Source organism: Dioscorea cayenensis, chromosome 8 (genome assembly GCF_009730915.1).
Source record: "Dioscorea cayenensis subsp. rotundata cultivar TDr96_F1 chromosome 8, TDr96_F1_v2_PseudoChromosome.rev07_lg8_w22 25.fasta, whole genome shotgun sequence".
In the NCBI taxonomy this organism is placed as follows: Eukaryota; Viridiplantae; Streptophyta; class Magnoliopsida; order Dioscoreales; family Dioscoreaceae; genus Dioscorea; species Dioscorea cayenensis.
Window position 1 is genome coordinate 2,071,664 of NC_052478.1, and position 20,717 is coordinate 2,092,380.

At 33.4% G+C, this 20,717-nt stretch overlaps 6 protein-coding genes and 1 long non-coding RNA gene across 9 annotated transcripts; 1 reads left to right on the forward strand and 6 right to left on the reverse strand.

The window, feature by feature from the left end:
• Positions 1-378: 378 nt before the first annotated feature.
• On the reverse strand, positions 379-3,434 carry LOC120266507 (L-type lectin-domain containing receptor kinase IX.1-like). Its single transcript, XM_039274140.1, is given in 2 exon segments — positions 379-2,560; positions 3,414-3,434. A coding segment is annotated over 1 exon segment (1,500 nt). The 5' UTR covers positions 2,104-2,560; positions 3,414-3,434; the 3' UTR covers positions 379-603.
• LOC120266846 (seed lectin-like) lies at positions 2,105-2,637 on the reverse strand. Its single transcript, XM_039274497.1, has 2 exons — positions 2,222-2,637; positions 2,105-2,111 (listed from the first exon to the last, which is right to left on the reverse strand). The coding sequence occupies exons 1-2, from the start codon at positions 2,635-2,637 to the stop codon at positions 2,105-2,107; spliced, it is 423 nt and encodes a 140-aa protein (XP_039130431.1).
• Positions 3,166-9,579, reverse strand: LOC120266506 (putative cyclin-B3-1). Of its 3 annotated transcripts, none has more exons than XM_039274138.1 (22): positions 9,446-9,579; positions 9,297-9,363; positions 9,136-9,211; positions 9,007-9,043; positions 8,849-8,917; positions 8,594-8,642; positions 8,393-8,501; positions 8,274-8,309; positions 8,129-8,164; positions 8,010-8,061; positions 7,652-7,925; positions 7,423-7,513; positions 7,065-7,097; positions 6,916-6,973; positions 5,733-6,005; positions 5,526-5,648; positions 4,606-4,695; positions 4,340-4,501; positions 4,162-4,221; positions 3,964-4,062; positions 3,689-3,867; positions 3,166-3,597 (listed from the first exon to the last, which is right to left on the reverse strand). In XM_039274138.1, exons 1-22 carry the CDS (start codon positions 9,458-9,460, stop codon positions 3,462-3,464), a joined length of 2,124 nt encoding a protein of 707 aa, XP_039130072.1. In that variant the 5' UTR covers positions 9,461-9,579; the 3' UTR covers positions 3,166-3,461. The 3 variants fall into 3 exon arrangements, with proteins under 3 accessions (XP_039130072.1, XP_039130073.1, XP_039130071.1); XM_039274139.1 differs by having other exon boundaries at positions 7,832-7,925; positions 8,393-8,504; XM_039274137.1 differs by having other exon boundaries at positions 8,393-8,504.
• A 1,188-nt stretch (positions 9,580-10,767) lies between these two features.
• Positions 10,768-12,540, forward strand: LOC120267957 (GDSL esterase/lipase At1g28650-like). Its single transcript, XM_039275636.1, has 5 exons — positions 10,768-11,057; positions 11,289-11,501; positions 11,605-11,753; positions 11,856-12,126; positions 12,221-12,540. Exons 1-5 carry the CDS (start codon positions 10,799-10,801, stop codon positions 12,460-12,462), a joined length of 1,134 nt encoding a protein of 377 aa, XP_039131570.1. The 5' UTR covers positions 10,768-10,798; the 3' UTR covers positions 12,463-12,540.
• A 331-nt stretch (positions 12,541-12,871) lies between these two features.
• On the reverse strand, positions 12,872-13,605 carry LOC120267694. Its single transcript, XM_039275373.1, has 2 exons — positions 13,241-13,605; positions 12,872-13,158 (listed from the first exon to the last, which is right to left on the reverse strand). Exons 1-2 carry the CDS (start codon positions 13,571-13,573, stop codon positions 13,075-13,077), a joined length of 417 nt encoding a protein of 138 aa, XP_039131307.1. The 5' UTR covers positions 13,574-13,605; the 3' UTR covers positions 12,872-13,074.
• A 927-nt stretch (positions 13,606-14,532) lies between these two features.
• Positions 14,533-16,206, reverse strand: LOC120267695. The gene is made up of 3 exons (XR_005538534.1): positions 16,122-16,206; positions 15,480-15,587; positions 14,533-14,554 (listed from the first exon to the last, which is right to left on the reverse strand). It is a non-coding gene; the product is annotated as an uncharacterized LOC120267695 (long non-coding RNA).
• Positions 16,207-16,761: 555 nt separating this feature from the next.
• LOC120267483 lies at positions 16,762-19,162 on the reverse strand. Its single transcript, XM_039275158.1, is given in 3 exon segments — positions 16,762-16,831; positions 18,159-18,396; positions 18,398-19,162. Coding segments are annotated over 2 exon segments (939 nt in total). The 5' UTR covers positions 19,133-19,162; the 3' UTR covers positions 16,762-16,831; positions 18,159-18,192.
• Between the last annotated feature and the right edge of the window lie 1,555 nt (positions 19,163-20,717).

Genomic DNA, 20,717 nt, shown 5'->3' on the forward strand with positions numbered 1-20,717 from the left:
AAAAATTTTTAATTTCAATTAAGCTAATTTATTTTTAGACTTCAAGGGTTGATAAATATAATTAAATCCATATAACAATAAATCAGATTTCTCTTCTCTATCAACATTATTTTAAAAATTTTATTATCTTGCTTGAGGCCAAGAATTCAAATCTCTCCCTGAGCAGAATGAATAGTGTGAAAAATAACATGTACAATTTTGTAAAAAACAAAAAAACAAAAAAACAAAACTTTTCCATGTCCATCTCCAAAATCCAAGCTCAATTCTTCAATGTAAACAATCTCATCTTCTTTTTATTCAAGACAAGATAACAGTACTAGCTTCAAATAACAAAATTAACCTTTAATTTCATTTCTTCCAAATGGCAATGGCTCCTAACTCAACTTCATTCACAAATTAATTAATTCAAGCAAAAAAATACACCTCTCTGATCAATCTTATTGCAAAAACACAAACACAAACACAAGCATTGATATAACTGAATTTAATTAACAAAGCTCTGAACTTCGAAGTGATTTAGGAGTGAGAAGATGAAGAGAAGGAGAAGAACCAGGGGACATACTGGAATAAGAACTGGAAACATATCCTCCACTATCATGATCATTAGAAAGCATAATACTCTTCATTCTTGTTATTATTCCTATTCCCAGCAGCAGCACTAGTTGAAGCCTCAACAGATGAGTAGCACTGTGATCCATAAACCAACTTTGCTGCATCCAGTGCTGGTGCAAAATACATTGGCACTGGCATCTTTGCAGGCAGCTCTGGCAATGCACATTCATAGTTCAAAACACTCAACACTTGTCTTATACTTGGCCTCAGATTATGATCAGGATTTGCACACCATAATCCAACAACCATCAACCTCTCCATTTGATGCTTATCAAAGTCTGTTTCAAGTCTTGAATCAGCTGCATCAAAGATGTTCTTCCTCCCATACAGTTCCCACACCCATTCTACTAGTTTCACTTTATGTTGCTCTTCCTTTGGCTCAAGCGGCCTCCGGCCGGAACATATCTCTAATGCCACCACACCAAAACCATACACGTCGGTCTCTTTGCTCGCTTTGCCAGTGACCACACATTCCGGTGCTAAATACCCCATTGTGCCGGCTAATATCGTCGTCTGAGATCCCCGGCCTTGTTCTATCAATTTTGCTAGACCGAAATCACCAAGCTTGACATTGTACCAAGCATCAAGCATGACATTGCTTGGTTTTATATCTCTGTGCACAATGCATTGCTTCCATTGCTCATGAATGTAGAGCAATGCAGATGCTAAGCCAAGAGCAATTTTGTATCTCACTGGCCATGGAAGAAGACATTTTTCACTGTAAAGATGTTTATCGAGGCTACCGTTTTGCATAAACTCATACACGAGAAGGAGATCGCCTTTGCTTTGGCACCAACCGATGAGTTGAACTAGATTTTGGTGTCGCAATTTGCTTATGATCTTCACCTCTGAGATGAACTACTTCTTGCCTTGTTTTGAACTTCTTGAAATTCTCTTGATGGCAACTTCAAGGTTTAAATCAGGCAAGAAACCTTTGTAGACATCTCCAAATCCACCTTCACCAATCTTCCAATCTTCTCTGAAGTCCTTAGTAGCAGCAACTAGTTCATTGTATGGGAATCTCTTAGCACCAAGCTCATCATTAATGGAGACATCTATATTGTCATCTTCTTCCATTCTTGATGATGATGATGATGATGGTGATCTTCTTCTTCTTCTTGTCTTTCTTTTCCACAAAACAAGCCATGCAAACACTAAAAGAATCACCAAAAGGACTACTACTCCAACACAAACTCCCACAAGGATCCTAACCTTGTTGCTCTTGTCACTGAACACTAAGCTTGAGCTGAATTCCCATGAGAGGATGCTGTGAAGCTCTATAACTCTTCCGGTGGAGGCCGAGAAGCCAACAGAGACCATCTCCGGCAAGATTTCGCGAAAATCTACAATATAAGATAGGCTAGAATTTCCATTGAAGTTCAAATTATTGCTTTCATAGCTCAAGAACACACTCAAATTCATAGCACTAGCATTGTACGTGATCCATGCATTAGCAATGCGCCCATCCTTCATACTACTAGGCCATGTCATGTTAGTAACTGAAACAATGGAGTTGATATTAATACCAAGATGATCAGAGCTTGGATCCCATTCATTCTGAAAGCTATCAAATTCCACAGCTACAATCTCATTAGCAGAGCGGTTGAACTTTTTGGAGTCTTCAAAAAGCCCGAGAGCACCACCGGAGGAGTTCTCAGGGATGGTGGAGGAGTAAGGGGTGAGGAAAAAGGCGAGACCGTCACCGTAATCAGAAGAATTGAGTTCATTTATGACGAAGGTGAAGTGAGTTGTGAAGTCAGCAACCTCGCCAGAGTCTTTGTCCCATAAGACCAGAGGTTCGGCGAAGATTGCTCGACCGGAGCTGTCAGTGATCAGAGTTCCGAGCTGGTTCTTGGTGAGTTGTATGGCTTTGTTGAAGAATGCATCTCCTTGGTAATCTATGCAGTGTGTTTTCTGATCACCTGAGCATTCTGGGTTACTATCAAAGCTGGAAAAGTTGAAGGAGAGTGGATTTGCAGAGTGAATTACAGTGCACAAGAAGATGAAGAGGATGAAGGGATGCATGGTTTGGAAATCCAACTGCAAAAAAATGCATGGAGAGGATTGGTTTTTGAGAGATTTTTGTGTCATAATTAATGAACTAAAACTAGTCTTGATTCACATTAGGAACAAGAAGCCTTAAGCAAGTTGTTTGTTTGTGCTGAACCTGTTGTGCAGAAACTGAGGCTTATATCAAGAAAGTGCCAAGTGTTGGCAAGAAGTTGAACACTTGCATACAAATATATCTAGTTATTGATGACCATTTTGGATGTTATGCACCGGTTCTTACTCTGTTAGTTCAAAGGCCTGCTTGGCCGGCAAAACAATTTTATTCTGACTTTCATTGCACCTTTTGTATCATGATACAACGTAATTGAAACATTCATATATGAAGGTCAGTTGCAAAATGAATTAAGGTTCATATAAAGGTCAACACAACATCCAGAAATTTCCACAATCAACATTTTTGTTTTAAAAATTGTTGGATGAAAGGAAAAAGAAAATGAAGAAATAAACAAAATGCAAAAACACATGTTCTGCAAAAAGCAGCTGTGTGAGTCCTACTCTCTTCTCTGCCTTATGGCCAGTTCATGTAGTTCATGTGGTTTGACTGCATTTTCATTTTTATTCAAATCTCGTAGTTTACCTATTTTTTTTAATCAACATATATATATATATATCCCTAAATATATAAGTCTTGCTCAGTATTTGTGACTGAAGTTAACAGGCAGTCATACATACAACAGATACAATAAACCATACTAAAAACACTCACAGAATTGAGCAAAATCAGGACAAACCTATTCAAAAAGGTGTTACGAGTGTGTATTTATATGCCGGCAAATTAATTAGAGAGGAAGCTTATCAAGAGGTTTCAATTTGGCAACACAACCACGCTCCGGGCTCTGGAACTTTTCATAGGTAAAATTCACTGATTTTCGGCTAGCTGCAATGTGAAATCCAAGGATCATATTTGCGCAAGCCCTGCATGAAGTGGTGAAACTTTTTACACTCTAAATGATAAAACTATGTTATAAATAATGAAACAGGGGTAAAAAAAACACTAAATGGGTGCCTGAGTTCTGGTTCTTCGTAACGAGCATGTTTCATAAGAAGTCCTGTCCAAACTGGGGTAATATTCAAGGTGCACCGAGCAACATATATTGCTGATGCACATAGTAATGATGACTTGAACCTCAATGCTTCATATTCCACCAGACACAATTCGATCAGGTAGAAAGCAAGATGTTCAAGCTAAAATGACATGAAAAAAGAACAAAAAAACATTAGACAAATAACAAAGCAATTTCTCAAGAATACATATTTAAACAACCAGAACATCATATGCACCTTCTTTTCTGATTGAGCAGCTTTCAAAAACCTTATCATGAAGACATATGGAGTAGGTATATTTAATCGAAACCTCAATTTTGTTAGGATGAGTTTCTCCTGGAGAAAGAGCATGAACACTTAATATCCACCAAATCAAATGAAGAATGTTTGTGTCTCTATACTAAATAAATAAAAAGTGTTCAAAGAAAAAGATACCATAGCAAGCATCTCATCTCTTGTATACAAGTTTGCTGAAATGCTGATCAATTCAGCTATCTGCAAAAAAATGACAGAGCAATCAAACAGCTTTTAACTAATTAACATTGTCATGTTATGACTAGATGCCAACAAAAAAAAAAGGGAAAATGAGATACGGGTAGAAATGGATGTCAACCTTAGGATGCCAGAAGTCTTCGTACTTAGAGGCAAGTAGAAGAGAAGTAAGACCAACCATCTGAAGTTCTTTCTTTTTTACAACAACTAAAGAGAGCACTCTATCAAGCAACTCAACCATGAGGAAGAGTGTCTCTTGCATCAGCTCAAATTTGAAGTGCACCTATTACAGTAGAGGGTAAAAAGATTTGAACAATCTAACTGATATAAAACAGACATTTAACATGAAATTTAAAATAAAATGGTGAGGAAAACATCACATCTCACCTCAATTAACCAGTTGATTAATATGCCTCTCATCCTAGGAGTAATTTCTGACTGAACCGTCATGTAATTTGCTAGTGAAGGATTTTGTACCTACTGACAGAAAGAACATTAGAGCAAGCAATAGTTGAGCAGAAGTGAAAGGATAAACACATAAGTATTAGGATTTTTTTTTTGGCTTCCAAAGATGCTGAACAACAAATTAATAGAGAATTTTGGTAGAGCAGCTTGTGCATAATGAATTCCTTCTGTGAATAGTGCAAAACATAGAAAAGAAAGTCAATTGTTTCATCATAGAAACTAAATCTAGCCAGGCTTGAATTTTGTAAATTGAAAACTTTCACTGGTTCAGATTAAAGATAGTGTTTGTGTCTCTCTGGATGTGTCCCAAAAGAGGAGCCCTTAAAGTATGCCCAATTGTCAAGCCAGTCTCATTAATCAAGCAGCACTTAATTAAACCTTTGACAAACCCAAAAATGCTTCCTATAATTCTAGTTTACTTTCCATTTTAAGAAATCATGTAAAACTATAATATTTCATAGAAACTTAATTCCTATCCCGTACATTTCCTCAAGCAATTTGTTTTCTTAAATTATTTCTCCTCCTATCTTATGGAACCGAACAAGTGTTAATTAAAATCTTTGATCATGGCCTATAATACATTTGATACAAAGCAAACTCCCAAAGTATGAGGAATAATTTTAAGATACAAAATGAAAAATTGATGATCTAACACTTATCAAGATATCAAGATCAGAAATTTATCACAATATAATAAACAAATAGGACAAATAAATTCATCTCTTCATGCATATCATTGATTGATCAAGCTCCATTCTGACATTGTCAAAATTTTTGCTAGAGAAAATATATCCAATTGAATCAAAGAAATCAAAGATTAAGATGAATAATAAAAGCATCACCTCCATTGCCCAGTAGTATTGATATATGTCATCCACATATTCCACTACTTCTAGAGGATTACTGCTATCATCGATGTTAGGTAGCTCATCCTTCTTCATGCAGTCAGTACCCTCACCAAGTACCTGCAAAATAAATCTCATTATTAACTATTAACCAAAATATATGAGAAACTAAAAATACAACAAAGAGCACACGAGATGATAAACCTCAGATCTTGCCACAAGCGATGAAGTGTATGATCTACGTCTTTTACACTTGGGTCTGGAAATAACTGTTTTCACATTGTCATCAGCCGGATGACTGCCATCAGTTTTTGCCTCCCCAGTAACACATTCTTGTAGAGTAACAGATTCATCATGATCTCCTTCTGTCTTTGATGGCAATTCTAAATCTTTATTTGAGGGTAAACTACTGGCATCACAATTCCCTATAGCGAATTTCTCCTTGATCACTGGACCGATTTTAATTTTGGATGTAGGCTGCACGTATTTACAGTTTATTTAATGGAACATCATGTTAAACAGAACAAGATTTATGGTACATATTTAAACAAGAAACAAAAAAAATAAGACTGACAAACTTGATATAGAAGTATAACTACCTAGGGTCAAAATGGTTAAACATCTAGTAGAGGATGTAGAATACCCTTCTTTTAAAATTGAAAATCATGGAACGTCATCTTAGTAAATTTTAAAATCGATTATTGAGTTGAATAGAAAAAACAAACAGGATGTTTGACTTTTAAAACACTGTTCTGAAATAGTGTTTGCACCACTGAAGATTGGTGATATACCGCATTTGCTGCGCACAGCACCAATAAGGCCATTATATGTGATCAGGCAAACTTAAATGTGCCAATCACATAAACATAGCCTAATTTCTGCATGCTTGTTCCAATAATCGACAAAAAGACGGAAAACCATATTTGCATAGACACACAGAAAAGAAGAAAAACCACAGAGGCAAATGTCAAATCAATTTCTTATAGTACCACAATCTTCAAAAAACCCAAGCGTGGTAAAAACATCCATGAAACTGTTCAATTTCAGTAAACTTGATCATCACCTGCAAAGTGGAGAATAATCACAAATTTGTGTAAATTGTCTAGGCTACACAATTACCCAAAGCATATTCTATATAACTAGACTTCTGTGCCAATCAATTATTGAATGCTGGCTAATCTCACTCGTTGGGATACTACTGTTATCAATGATATCATTAAGAACATGAAAAACTCAAATAAACAAGCAAACAAAGTATCAAGTGACATTGTAAATAAAACATAATAAAAAATAATTACAATCAAAATCTAGATGCAAACAAGATTATACAAAACTTAACATTAGTTAGCTTTGAACCTATATGAAAGGTTTTTGCAAGCTTACTTACCCTAAAAGACTTTCTTGATGAAGCATTACCATTCGTGCTCCGAGCTAAGGAAAGCTTGCTGGTGAAAATAATACATGAGAACCCAAATCCAAAATGGTAATCACAACAAGTTAGCTGCTTAAAACAGAAGCCACAAAATTGATCTGTACCTTGATTGTGGTATCTTCAGCCCCTGGCTTTTGCTGGACAAACAAAGGAAATCATCATATAACAACAACAACGAAAAGTTTCCACAGCATTTTAAGCACAATGAATATTATTATAACAAATGAGTACTTAACATTTATGGACTGAATTTTTAATATTATTTGCATCTACATTTTTTTCAAAAGCAGACCAATAATATAAGCATAGTAACTAGAACTTTAGGGTGATAAGATATTTGAAAGGGAAAAGGGGGTAGAACAGAAGCAAGTCGCTATGTTTCATGTTATGAACACAAAATGATGTATCAACTAGTTATGACCAAAACACAATTACAACTACTTTTAAGAAAGGATTACTTACATGAATTTTGGTCCATAACTCAATCGGTTTCCTTTCAGGTTTCCATGTATGGTGGCTTCAGAAAGCGTATTTCTTCTCATACCGATCTTAACTACATCCAAACATGTCAAACATGAAATGCCAGGATAAGGAATATGTAAGCTGGTGGTATTTGGTGTCCATAAACCAGGCATTCCAAGATATGCAATAGCAAAGAGTGGCAAAGCAAAACAAGATTTTGAAACCTCACCAGAAATATTGCTTTTACTGTTGGTCGCCAAAGAATGTCTTACACCAGAAATATAGCTTTTACTAAAGGTTGCCTCTGAACGTCTTACACCAGAAATATTGCTTTTACTAAAGGTTGCCTCTGAACGTCTTACACCAGAAATATTGCTTTTACCAATAACAGCCTTTGAACATCTTACACCAGAAATATTGCTTTTACTAACGGCTGTCTCTGAGCGTTTTACATCAGAAATATTGCATTTACTGATGGTTGACTCTAAATGTCTCAAATTTCCCTGGTAAATACATGATATAAAAAGAATTACAAATCCAGTGCCATGCATATAAATAAACAATGATCAACAAAAAAAATTACACACCAATATTGATTTTCTTGCACTGGCTGTCGTGACAGTCTTGGTCAATGAAACCCTGTTTTTCCTTAACAATCAGAACATAAATTTACAAGAAAATAATTGAAATAAAGCCAGAGTTATACCTTGGTCCATGAGAATCTTTATGAATATTATTCTTGCTGTATAAAATATTTCACATAAGAAAATAACTAATTATTAAATAAGAGGCTAACGAAGACTTACAAAAATATGAAAAACTAGATAAAATCAATAACTCATATTGCATACCCTTGCAAAATATTGCTTCCTTCAGTCTTACATTTCCTGCATTCAAAGTGAAAAATATTACATCCAAGGACAGTTTGAACAAGAAAATGGAACAAATCACTGTCTCAAATGAGATATACATTGTTCTCTGGTTGCTGCCCAAACGTTTTCCCAATTGATGACTCTTATCATTGTTCTGGTTGACGTTGCTGAGATCAGCAAAAGCCTTCCTACCAGTCCTAACTTTGCGTACTAGTGAACAGAGAAGACAACAGTCCTAATAGCAGATAGGTAATACATATCTTAAAAAAAAAACACAAAGCTTTTATCCTAAATCTCACCAAAGTTGTCACATTTCTCCATATTGTTCTCTGTGTTATGCAAATTTCCCTGTGCAAAATAGAACATAATAATTAATAGATGTAACAGTCAGATCCATTTACCCAAATGAAATTTCTTTAAGCATATTTCTACACAGCATATCCTACAAGACTCGAGCTACACTTAATCCAGCCGTGGGGATACTAAATCCAACAAAAGAATCTGAAGAAAAAAAATAAAGGAAACATTAAAGGAAAAAAAAAACATGCAATAACCTTCAGACTATTCACACCACCCAGCCTGGTGGACTTTGATTGTATAGGATTCGCAGGCACTGACTTCCTTCATCCATTAAAAAGCAAGAACCACAAGTCAAGTGATGACTATAACATGCGCGAGAAACCCAAATCTAGACAAAACCCTAAATTACCTCAAATGGCATCAATCTTGATACCTCCCTATCATTCATCCTGCAAAAAGAGAAATCACAAAGCTCCACATGAATTCATTCACGATTCCCAAAGATAAACAAGAAAAGGAATACGGTGAAAAAACCATCCACCTAGATGATTCAACACTCAGTTCAACATCAGCAAGCTTGCTCCGCTCGTTTCTTGGCCCTTTCTTGAAATCTCTCACTAGGGTTTCAAGAAACCATCAGATTCACCCGGACGGCACTTCAAAAGAGAAATCAACGGAGAAAATCAGGAATCAGATGCTTACCAGTGTTCTTAGATGGAAGAGGGTCCTCAAGGATACGGATTCCATCTCCGGCCTTGATTTCTTTGCCCTGGTTAACAGAAAAAGAACGGGAGGAGACATGAGGAAGAGCAGAGACAAAGGAGGGAGAATAAGCTAGGGTTTCTTCTCACCTTGAAGGACACCATGATCGGATCTCGCTGCTCTTTGAGAGGGAGGAGGAGGAGGAGGTGGTGGTGGTGGTGGTAGAGTGGAATGGGGGAGGGAGGAGACCTGCTGAGAATTCAAATGAAGGTCGAGCGGGCGGACAAACAAAGCCGTTGCTTTTGCCTCGAGAACAGAACCTATAAAAAGCCTTTTTTTTTTTGTTTCTTTTTTACATAATAACCCCTCAATAATATGGGCTTTTGTTATATGTATATATATATATATATATGAGTCCACGTGGAGGTTCTGTAGATTTGAAATGTATTATAATCTAGATGTCTTTAGATCAACATAGATACCTCCAATAATATGTGTTTTTTTATTATATATATATATATATATATATATATATATATGAAGATGTTTATAGATTTGAAATCTATTGATATCCAAATACTGTTGGATTAACATCTCTGGGATTCTCCCGTCACTCTAAAGTATACCCATATTTCTCATTTTTACTATTTTTCTTAATATATTCTGCAGAAGATCTACTCTATGGATGACATAAATTATATATATATATATATATAAAAAGATTGTTTACGTATATGCTGGCCATATTTCATTGTAAAAGAATAAGAAATTTTATATATATGTTTTTAAAAGTACTATTTACTTATATGTTCTTAAAAATTAATTTTATTTATATATCTATATATGTAATTAAAAATTAATTTAAATAATTTAAATAAATCACAATTTATTAGAAGGAAGCAACTTATATAAAATAGACGAGAATGATAATCAAAAGTTAATTACAAAATTTTATATAAAATAAAGTGTTATTCATTTTTTTATTTTTTTTAAAGAAAAAAAATAACAATTTCAATGTATATTTATTTTAGAAAATATTTAAGTTGATTTACAATACTGAAGGTGTATAAAAAAGATAAAATGTTTACGAGAGTGTATAAGCAATTACTATTTTTAAAGCCATGCATGTTCGGCGCACACACACACACTAATAATAATAATAATAATAATAATAATAATAATAATAATAATAATAATAATTAGAGAAACAAAAAGCATTATCTTATTCTAATTAAAATAATATCCTAGTTAGACTAGAACTCAAAAAATCACACACTCTAAAATAAAATTAACTTTCTAATTCTTTTAAAAGTTATACAAAACATGTCATATTTTCTAATTGAAACAATAGACCAAGTTATACTAGAACTCAAAAACGTAATTTGCTTAGAACTAAGAAGTAAACACAAAAAAAATTCCTATATATATATCCCTATCAACCATACCACACTTCCATATCCATCATCATCATCATCTTCTTCTTCTTCTAACTTTCTATAGCCATGGCATACCACAAGCTCTTCTCAATCATCTTTGCTCTTCTTCTTGTTTTTCAAGTTCATGGGAGTGTTGCTTATAAGCCTAAAGTTTGCTATATCAACGCTATTTATAGTCTCGGTGACTCGATCACCGACACCGGAAACCTTCTCCATCTTGGCCTTGGTGGCTCCTTCACTCCCATTGCCAACTTCCCTTATGGACAGACCATCCATAAGGCCACAGGGCGATGCTCCGACGGCCTTCTCATTATCGACTATCTCGGTAATATTTCTTTCTTCTAAACATATATATATATATATATATATATATATATTATCATCTCCTTTGTTTTGATGCATATGCTTTTGATTATATTAATGGTTAAAGGTTTTGATTTATTTGTATTAACTGATCTTATTTTGTAATACTCTTGTAATACTTTTTGCTTTTCAGTATTTATAGATATATTCATGCATGTGGTATGATTAATATTTTGTTTGGTTTGCATGGCAGCTGAGGCTCTTAACCTTCCACTCATCAACCCTTACTTAGAAAAGGATGCCAACTTTGACAATGGGGTGAACTTTGCCGTCGCTGGAGCCACCGCACTGGAAAGTTCGACATTGTTGCAGAAGGGTATTCTGGCGCCTTACACCAATGCTTCACTTAGTGTTCAGCTTGACTGGTTCAAGACTTATCTCAACTCCAAATGCACCTCCAAAGATGGTAATTTTAATTATATCTATCATAATCAATTAATGTTTATTAAGTTTAATTTTCAACATTAATTTACTTGATGATGCTTTGTTTGATGAATATTATATTGAAGCTTGTGAGAAGATGCTTGATAGAGCTTTGATCACTCTGGGAGAGATTGGTGGCAATGATTATAACTATGCATTCTTTGAAGGAAAACAGATTGATGAAGTCAAGAACTTGGTTCCACTTGTGGTGCAAAAGATTACTAATACTGCAAAGGTGAGTCTTTTCTTTATTTCTGTTCATAAATATATATAAACAATTAGAACATATATAAAATTGAATTGATAATTAATATTTGTTAATGATGATGATGATCAGGAGCTTATTGAAATTGGAGCAAAACACATAGTTGTGCCAGGGAATTTTCCCATTGGATGCATGCCAAGTTACCTCTCTGCATTTGGTCACAATACCGAAGATTTCGATGATTTCAAATGCCTGAAAAGTTTCAATTCTTTTGCTATGATTCACAATGAGAAGCTCCAAGCATCACTTGCACAGCTTAGAGAAACATACCCTCATGTTCAGATCATGTATGCAGATTACTTCCATGCATTCATGCATCTCCTTGAAAAGGCTTCATTACATGGTAAGTGATTAACAATTAATTAATTAATTTCAGTTTTATAATATTCATGCAAACATGCATTAAATTTAATTTGATTTATAAATTTTGTGACAAGGATTTGAGAAGGATTCATTGATGAAAGCTTGCTGTGGAGCTGGTGGAAAGTATAACTTTGATGCAACTAAGATTTGTGGAGCTCCTGGAACAAGTGTTTGTGAGAATCCAAGCAATCACATTAGTTGGGATGGAATTCATCTCACACAAGAGGCTTATAAGGTTATGGCTAAAACACTAATTAGTCCTGGTGGATTTATAATTCCTTCTTATGGAGTTCAAGGGCTGTGGAAGTGTTATTAGAGTTTATTTTATCTAACATTAAATTTAGGGATGATTTCTAGTTATAATTCATTTGTTTAGATATATAGTATTTTTCTTTTTTTTTGGGTTAGATTTTTTCTAATATTTTAATGATGTATTAAATTAGTAAAGGAGAACTTTATTTCATAGTTATGAGAGTGTTTTTATTTTACATGTTAATGATGTGGGAAATTAGTAGCTTTGTGGAATTTTTTTTCTTTTAAATGAATGGTGTGGTAAACGAGTACTTTTTAAAACAACTTATCTTAATGTTATTATAACAATATATATTTAAAAGAACTGAATGAAATTCTTTAAAAATTTCAGTATTACAGTACATACATCAAAATTTCTCCAAAGTTTTGGTTTAACACTAATAACAACCATTAATTACTTTTGCTTAAATACACCCAGAAAACCAAGTAACCAAATCAGTACTTAAAAAAATCAGAAATAGTGCATCAAATTCAAAATTCAAATGCCATATTTTACATACAAATCAAGAAACACAAACATAAAATGCAGAAAATATATATATATATATATATATATATATATATATATATATATAGTGACCACCATATACATACACAGTCACAAAAGCTTCACAAATTAAGTAGGCAACAACCTCTGCAATGAAGATCTCTTCTGGCCCTTGAATTTATTTGTTGCTGCTCTTAAAACTCTCCTCCACCCCTAAAAAACAAAGAGTTATCAAAAATTAAAAAAAAAAAAAATCTAATTCAATGGAAAAAAAAATGCATTAATGGAGACATACTTTGACAGGAGTAGAGCTTGAGGAGGAGAAGTCCAAGTTCTTGATAAACATATTGCTCATCCTTTTCTTCTTCTTCTTCTTCTTGTTGTTGTTTAGCTTGGTCTCAATGAACATCCCCTTGATCTTCTTGAGCTTTCCTTTTGAAGATTTCCCTTTCCGGGCATCGGAAAACTCAAGAAGAGATTCATGGCGGCCACGAGGAAGCAAAGGTGACCAAATTTCACTCTGTGAGTAGTCAAAGCCAAATGCAGATTCATCAGGGAACTTGCGGAGTAGATCTATAGTCATGGATGGTTCAAGGTATTCAATGGTTATCACTCTCTCAACTATCATTTTTTTTATTCTTTGAATGGTTTTCCAACATGTGGGGAACTGAGGAGTTTTAAAGGAGACTGGAGAGAGAAGTGGCCGTTGATTTTGTCTCTGTTTGGACAAATATGACCGTTGGGGATTTGCATTTGGTAAATAAAATATTTTAGTGGGACTAAATTGCAAAAAGTTCTAGGCTTTTTAATAAATAATGATATAAAAAAACTCCTCAGATTGGCCATTCTAAACTAGTCCATTTGCATATTAACTCAACAAGTGAGTACAAGCTCTCAAAAAATAAAAATAAAAAAATAAAAAAATCAAATTCAAATGCCACATGCACTGTTAGGGCACACGCATAACAAAAACATTTGGCTAGAAAATACATATAACCAAAAATTGAATATCTGGTTGTACATCATTACTCAATAACACAATATTTGTACTGTAAATTTACATTCATAATTAGAGACCCATTATGACAGCTAAATCCCCGCAAAATTTGAACTTTTCATAAGATGCTTAGGGCTCGTTTGGATTGGCTTTTAATAAAAGTGCTTTTTTAAAAGCACTTTTGGAAAAAGTACTTTTAGAGTAAGTTAAGTGCTTATGTATATTTTTTTGTTTGGATGTAGTAGATTCACAAGCACTTTTTCAGTTGTGAAAAATGTTTGGATGTTTATTTCAAAAGTACTTATATAGCGAGAAATTACTAAAATGCCCTTATACACCATGATATTTTTCCATCCTTCTTTTGGAAGTGGGTGTGTGGCCTATTACCAGCTTGAACCTCCTCAACACATATCTTCAGTAACGATTCAGTCTTTATGTCATCCCATCTAGCTTTTGGAATAGTTTCAGATACAACTGCATTTCCATCACTTACATCTATCCCACCTGCTGCTCTTTTGGGTGCTAGTTTTGAGGCCATTTTTAAGAGAATATGATTATGAATTTGTGCCCTTATACACCACACTAGAATTCTTGACTATAAAAAAATGATTCCTAAAAAAAGAAAAAAACAAATAGTCATGATTTCCAAAAATAACAACCATAGTAGATGCCCAAAATAACAACCATAGTTGAATGATTAAAACGTACTAATTAATTACATGGTTTAAGATATATTTTTGAATACACTGACTTGCACACCTCCAAAGAAATATAAAAAAAAATTGTGCAACTCCCACCACTTCAAAAAAAAAATAACAACCATAGTAGATGCCCAAAATAACAACCATAGTTGAATTATTTTGTTTTTTTTGGTATCTTTTGTATGGTCAATGAACTACAGGTCACTTATAGGAAACCTTGATAGTTATGTTAAACTAGTCATTCAACTTCAAATCGACCACTTAATTAATTGCATAATGAAATGGTGATAGCTTCTAGATAAAATATAACTTAAATTTGGATTATTCTGACAACTAGTAGCTTAATTTTGTTTAAAAAATTTCAAATCAATCTATCACCACTAACTGGTTTTTGTTGGATAGTGGAATAAAAGATGGTGAGTGATAAATGAGAGGATTGACATCCAAATCACCTTCAAACTTAGATTTAATTAACCAACTTTTAGCATAGGTATGACGAATAGTGACAATAATTATTTCTTCTCCCATTGCATTCATACAAAATTGTCATCATTTCAAAATTACAACCTACTAATATACACTGGTATGCAAACAAAAAATATACAAACTATGTCTTATGTCTTGTATAGCAATTAAAACCCAGGCTGTTATCAGGTATGGGAAAATACCTGTGCATGCAAATCATGGAGATATGTATATATATAATTTGAGGTGCTTAAGTTGAGAACATAATGACAAAAAAAAGAAACAGACCTTATTTATAGTACGAACAGCAGCAAACCGATAAGTTTCTAATATATCATTAATCTCCTTCAAAATGACAGTCAGAAAGGTACCTGGCTAGTGTAGCGGATCAGAAGACACTGAGCTAAAGGTGACCGGACTGATCCCTTTGTCAAGCTTGTAACAAGCTTGCTTACAGCCAGTCGATCATTTTGCCGAATCTACATGTTTGAAACCTTTTTAGTATCTATAGCTAATTTGACCACAATTTCACAAAGTTTGACAGAAGGAATGAAGTTATGATTAGCTATTATATGCACAATGTCAATCAAGGACTCAATTTTGCAGAGAACCCAAGTATCCATCAAATAGCTTTTATCATCTAAGTATCCAACTAAATTCTTAATGGAATAATTCATTGAGACTAACAAAATAATAACTATTTGCACCAGGATTTTAGCCAACTCTATCATCAACTATATCAAATTACCAAAACCATCACGACTTGACATTTATATGAATGCAAAGAGAAGTTTGGGAATATATTGAATTCTACGAAAAGAACATAAAAATATTTTCCCATACAAAATTGTCATCATTTCATCATTTCAAATCTCCATGCTGTTCTCAGTAAACACATCAAAACTCAACTAGAGAGAGAGAGAGAGAGAGAGAGAGAGAGAGAGAGGAATCCATCATTTTCAACCAAGAATAGCAAATACAATAACAAAGGTACACAAGCTTTGGATGGATACCTTGGAAAACAGCCCACCAATTCGAAGATGAGATGGCGACGATCGGCAGCTCGGAGAGATGGTGATGGATCTGCTGGTTTGGAGATGGGGATGATAGAAGTTAGGGTTAGAAAAGCTGTAATTTTTGAGATTGGTTAAGGGCATTTTAGTAATTGCACTTAACCAACTAACTTATCAAAAAGCAGACTTTATTTCATAAAGTCTGCTCTCTTGCGACTTTATAAAAATAAAGTTAGTATTTTTGACTATTTTACGACTGAGAACTTATTCAAAAAAGCCCATCCAAACACTCTTTTTCTCCTCATAAGCACTTAACTTATAAAATAAGTGCTTTTGGATCAGCAATAAGCTGATCCAAACAACACCTTATTGTAAAGGACCAATGCCATAGGATCAAAACATCTTAACCAAGCTCTCAAATTATATAATTTATTTTTTTAAATTTCATACAATATATATATTATAATGTGAGCAAGCCACCACACACATCTTTTATTTATGCACCTTAACCACGCAAGAGTAAAGAGAGTTGAATCTTTGACTTCTTAAATGAGAGTCAAATGCCCTTAATTGCTCGCCTATTATCAGGGTTGCTTCATACAATGCTATTCCTCAAATTACAAGCCATAATTACAAAAAGAAGCTCAAATTACATCATCTCAAATTCTCAATAAGAAAGTTTACAATGTCCATCATTCTTTATATCAAACCAGGGGCGGAGCGAGGCGGGGCGGCCGCCCCTGTCGCCGGCAGGGTCTATTGACCCCGCTGCTCCTTCCCTGAGTTCCCTCCCGACGGCCTACCTCGCCCCCCCTTCCCTCCCGAGTCCCGACCCCCTCGCCTACCACCCTTCCGCCCCTCCCCCTCCCCGTCGTCAGCTCTCCCCTTTCCGCTCAACTCTTTTCAATTTTTTTTAAAATATATTTTTTAATTTTTAATTTTTTATCTTTTTTATACTTTTATACTTTTATATTTTCATTATTCTACATTATCTTATTTTTTCTCATTTATTAAATATTTTTTTTGAGTTTGCTATATTTAAAAATTTTGAGAAAATTTGTAATCAATAAGATCTTAAATGTAAATAATTTATGAAAATTAAAATTTTAAACAATTATTTAAATGAATTCAGATAAATTATTAAATTATATAGGTCTTATAAATGAGAATTTTTTAATTTAAAATATTATTTATATTTTTACGATTATAAATTAGAACATCATCAATTCAATGGTAAGGCGAATGAAGTAATTACTTTAGGTCTTTAAGTTTTTTTAAATCCTCATCAGATTTTTTTTTAATAATAATTTTGAAAACTCAAATTTTGAAAGACTACCAATAATTATCATAATACAAAAAAAATTTAATTTAATATTTAATCAATGTAATTTAATCTTACTTAATTTTTAAATTTTAAAATAATATGGTAAAATATTAAATTTTTTATTTTAATACTTAATTAGTCGTATCTTCTCTAACTAACTTTTTTTAAAAATTTTTATTATGATCCTCTAGTAATGGCTTTTTTTCATGCATTTGTTTCTCCAAAATTAATATAACATCTATTTATTTTAATTATAATAAGAGTTTTGTAGTTTTTTTATATTGTTACAATTTTTCTTATTAGATTTTTTTACTTTGTTGAGTTTTTATTCACAAATTTTTAAATATATCCTTTTTATCCGAGTTTAGTAGTATGTGAAAAAGATAAACAAATATATGTATTTATTAAAAAATAAAAATTAATTTTTATTAAATAAATTATAAGATTTATTCTAGAACTCCGTATAGACCTCTAGTTATCTTAAGCTGAGTCAAAATCATAAAGAAATCTAAACTATGATAGAGATATTTATTTTTGATATATTAATTAATGTTTATTATTTCTCTTTAATTTTACTTCTTTTTATAAAAAAAATTTAAATGTATTTTATAATTTAAAACTTTTAATTTTAAATTTTTTATTAATTAATTATTTTAAAACTTGTAATTCGCCCCCCCCTCTATATGATTTCTGGCTCCGCCCCTGTATCAAACTAAACACAAACATATATAAATGAAACTCAAAATGCTATTGTTTCACCTTCTTGCCGCCAGTGACACTGGAAGCCAAGTCTCTGAGAAACTTGACAGATTTGGTCACCGGAGAAGTGGCAGCCATCAAGTCATACAAGACATTCTCAACCACGGCGATGCCCGGCCGTCTTTTAAACCTCGAAACAACCTTCAATTCTCCTCCCTTTTCTTGCTCCACCATGACAAGCCACTCCTGACCCACCACTTACAACACCATCTTTGACACATCTAAACACAACTCCCTTCCTCTTACTCAGAATTCCTCTCACTTCCAACCCCATGAAAGAATACACTACATCAAAAGAAGCAATGAAATTGGACAAACTACCAACAAAATTCTTCTCATCATCAAATGCCCATGCAGGATTGAACAGCACCACTGGCCTTGGATCCACTTCACTTGTGATCCTCCTTAACTCTTCCAACTGTGAAGTTTCAGGAGCTGAAAACACAACAATGTCAGCAGTGTTCAGAGCCAGTGAAGTTAGAGAAGCAAAGTCAGAGTGAAGGACATGGTTTGATGAATTGAATGCAGTGTTAGCAGAGTCAGCAAGCTTAGAGCTTGGCCAGAGGATGAGAATGGTGGGTTTGGTTCCTTTGAGAGTTAAAGGCAAGTCTAAGAGAAGGTCTGCAGAGAGTTGGAGTAATGAATCAGGGGAGTTATCAAGGATGGGAATCTCAACTCTGTAACGAGGTTGTCTTTGTTTCTTGAGTTTCTTGGAAGGGATAGGAAGAGGGTTGTTAAGAGGCTTGTGAAGGGTGGTGGAAAGGGAGGTCTTGGCTTGGAGAATGGCTTCTTGTCTTGATGAAGGTGGTGAAGATGATGATGATGATGATGAAGAATAAGTAGGGAAAGAGGAAGTAGTAGTCTTGATTGTGGTTTTGGAGAGTTGGATTGAAGGGAAGTGTTTGAGGAGAAGATGAGAGGAGGCCATTTTTGAGGAGTTTCAAGGTCCTCTAACACTTCCAAGTTCCAATACTGAGAACCTTATCTTCTTTATTATTAATTTTATTTATTTATTTATTTTGTAAAGCTCATAAATCTTCTTTTCCACAGTTAGGTGTGGCTATGGAAGTTGATTTTTTACATATATATATATATATAAGTTATTGAATTTTTATTGAATTTTTTTATAATAATTTATAAAATTAATTATCATTTATTTGAAATAATTAAAAAAATCCATGCTTTACAAGATTTCTGAAATCAAAATAACATAAGCAAAAAAGGAGATCTTTCATGCTTACAACAAATTACTGCAAGAGAATGTTAAACACTCAAAGCAAACAGGATTTAATAACACTTCAAAATTTCAATATTAGAAGTTGGAAATTCTAAGGCAATTGCATGCTAAAGAAAAAAAAAAGGCAGAAGTTTATTAGAGAACTTGGAAACAATTGGTAACATTATTAAGATCAGAGGTAAAATTAATAAGATCAGAAGAAAAATATACTGACACCAATGTCATCATGTATTGCAAACAACTACATTAACAATAAGCATGAATTAAGAAAAAACCAAAACAATTGTCATCCACCAAATCTGTTTACAAGCAAATCAAGCATGCTAAACAAAAAAGAACATCAAAATGATGAACATCAAAATTATGAAATCTAAAATAAACGATCACGAACAACCTAATTCTTTCTTTTATCAGCTTTCCAAAATCAGTAACAACATTTGCTGGAATGGATATTAAAATATTCATACTACCAGAATTCAAGGTGGAAACCAAATTACTAGAAATAGTGAGCAAAAATTAACCATAAAATGTAAATATGAAACATGAAAGATTAGTATCATGAAGAAACAAAACAAAATAAAATAATATAAATATAGCTTCAACTAGTATACCCTACAAGGTATTTCTCAGAGATCATAACACAGTAACATGTTTCCAATAACCAAAACGAGCATCATCAATCAATGATATCAAATCTCAAAAACTACATGTAACATGTAGCATAAGGTAGTGTAGATGAAGATAAATTTCTTTGCATCAGAACTACAGGACCATCAAAGTGATGAGAAGAAAAGCAGATTTTTCAAGTTCATTCCACATGAATTCAAACCAGACATGAAATTAGTTAAAAGGCAAGAGATTATCTAGCATGACATATAAAATTTCAAACAAGAAAAGATTAATAAACAAACTAAAAAATCACACAGTAGAAATTTCACAGCATAAAATTTGTGACTTTGAAGCCTAAACAAACACACCAAGCTAAACCCTGAATCCAGGATCATGACACTGTCACCAAAAAGCATCATCATGCCAACAACCAGACTTCAAACACCATCAAACAATGTTATGAAAACTCAATCATCCAAAAACTACATGACAAATTGACAAGAATCACAAGTTGCTCATTCTCAAACTCTAAAAATGACTCAAAAACCAAAATGTTCACATCTTCAAAAATAAAATTTCAAGTTCACACAAAGAAACAATTTTGTTCACATTGTAAAGAAAAAAAATTAAAAAAACCATATACTAGAAGTTTTCACAGCATAAAAGT

Coding starts and splice junctions, on each gene's coding strand:
- LOC120266846 (XM_039274497.1), bottom strand. CDS start 2,637: ATGCATCCCTTCATCCTCTTCATCTTCTTGTGCACTGTAATTCACTCT.
- LOC120266506 (XM_039274137.1), bottom strand. Junction 7,514..7,651: donor CAGTAAAAGCAATATTTCTG/GTGAGGTTTCAA, acceptor GTTTGGATGTAG/TTAAGATCGGTATGAGAAGA. Junction 3,868..3,963: donor CTGCTCAATCAGAAAAGAAG/GTGCATATGATG, acceptor ATGTCATTTTAG/CTTGAACATCTTGCTTTCTA.
- LOC120267957 (XM_039275636.1), top strand. CDS start 10,799: ATGGCATACCACAAGCTCTTCTCAATCATCTTTGCTCTTCTTCTTGTT. Junction 11,058..11,288: donor TCTCATTATCGACTATCTCG/GTAATATTTCTT, acceptor TTTGCATGGCAG/CTGAGGCTCTTAACCTTCCA. Junction 11,502..11,604: donor CAAATGCACCTCCAAAGATG/GTAATTTTAATT, acceptor ATTATATTGAAG/CTTGTGAGAAGATGCTTGAT.
- LOC120267694 (XM_039275373.1), bottom strand. CDS start 13,573: ATGATAGTTGAGAGAGTGATAACCATTGAATACCTTGAACCATCCATG. Junction 13,159..13,240: donor CAAGCTCTACTCCTGTCAAA/GTATGTCTCCAT, acceptor TTTGTTTTTTAG/GGGTGGAGGAGAGTTTTAAG.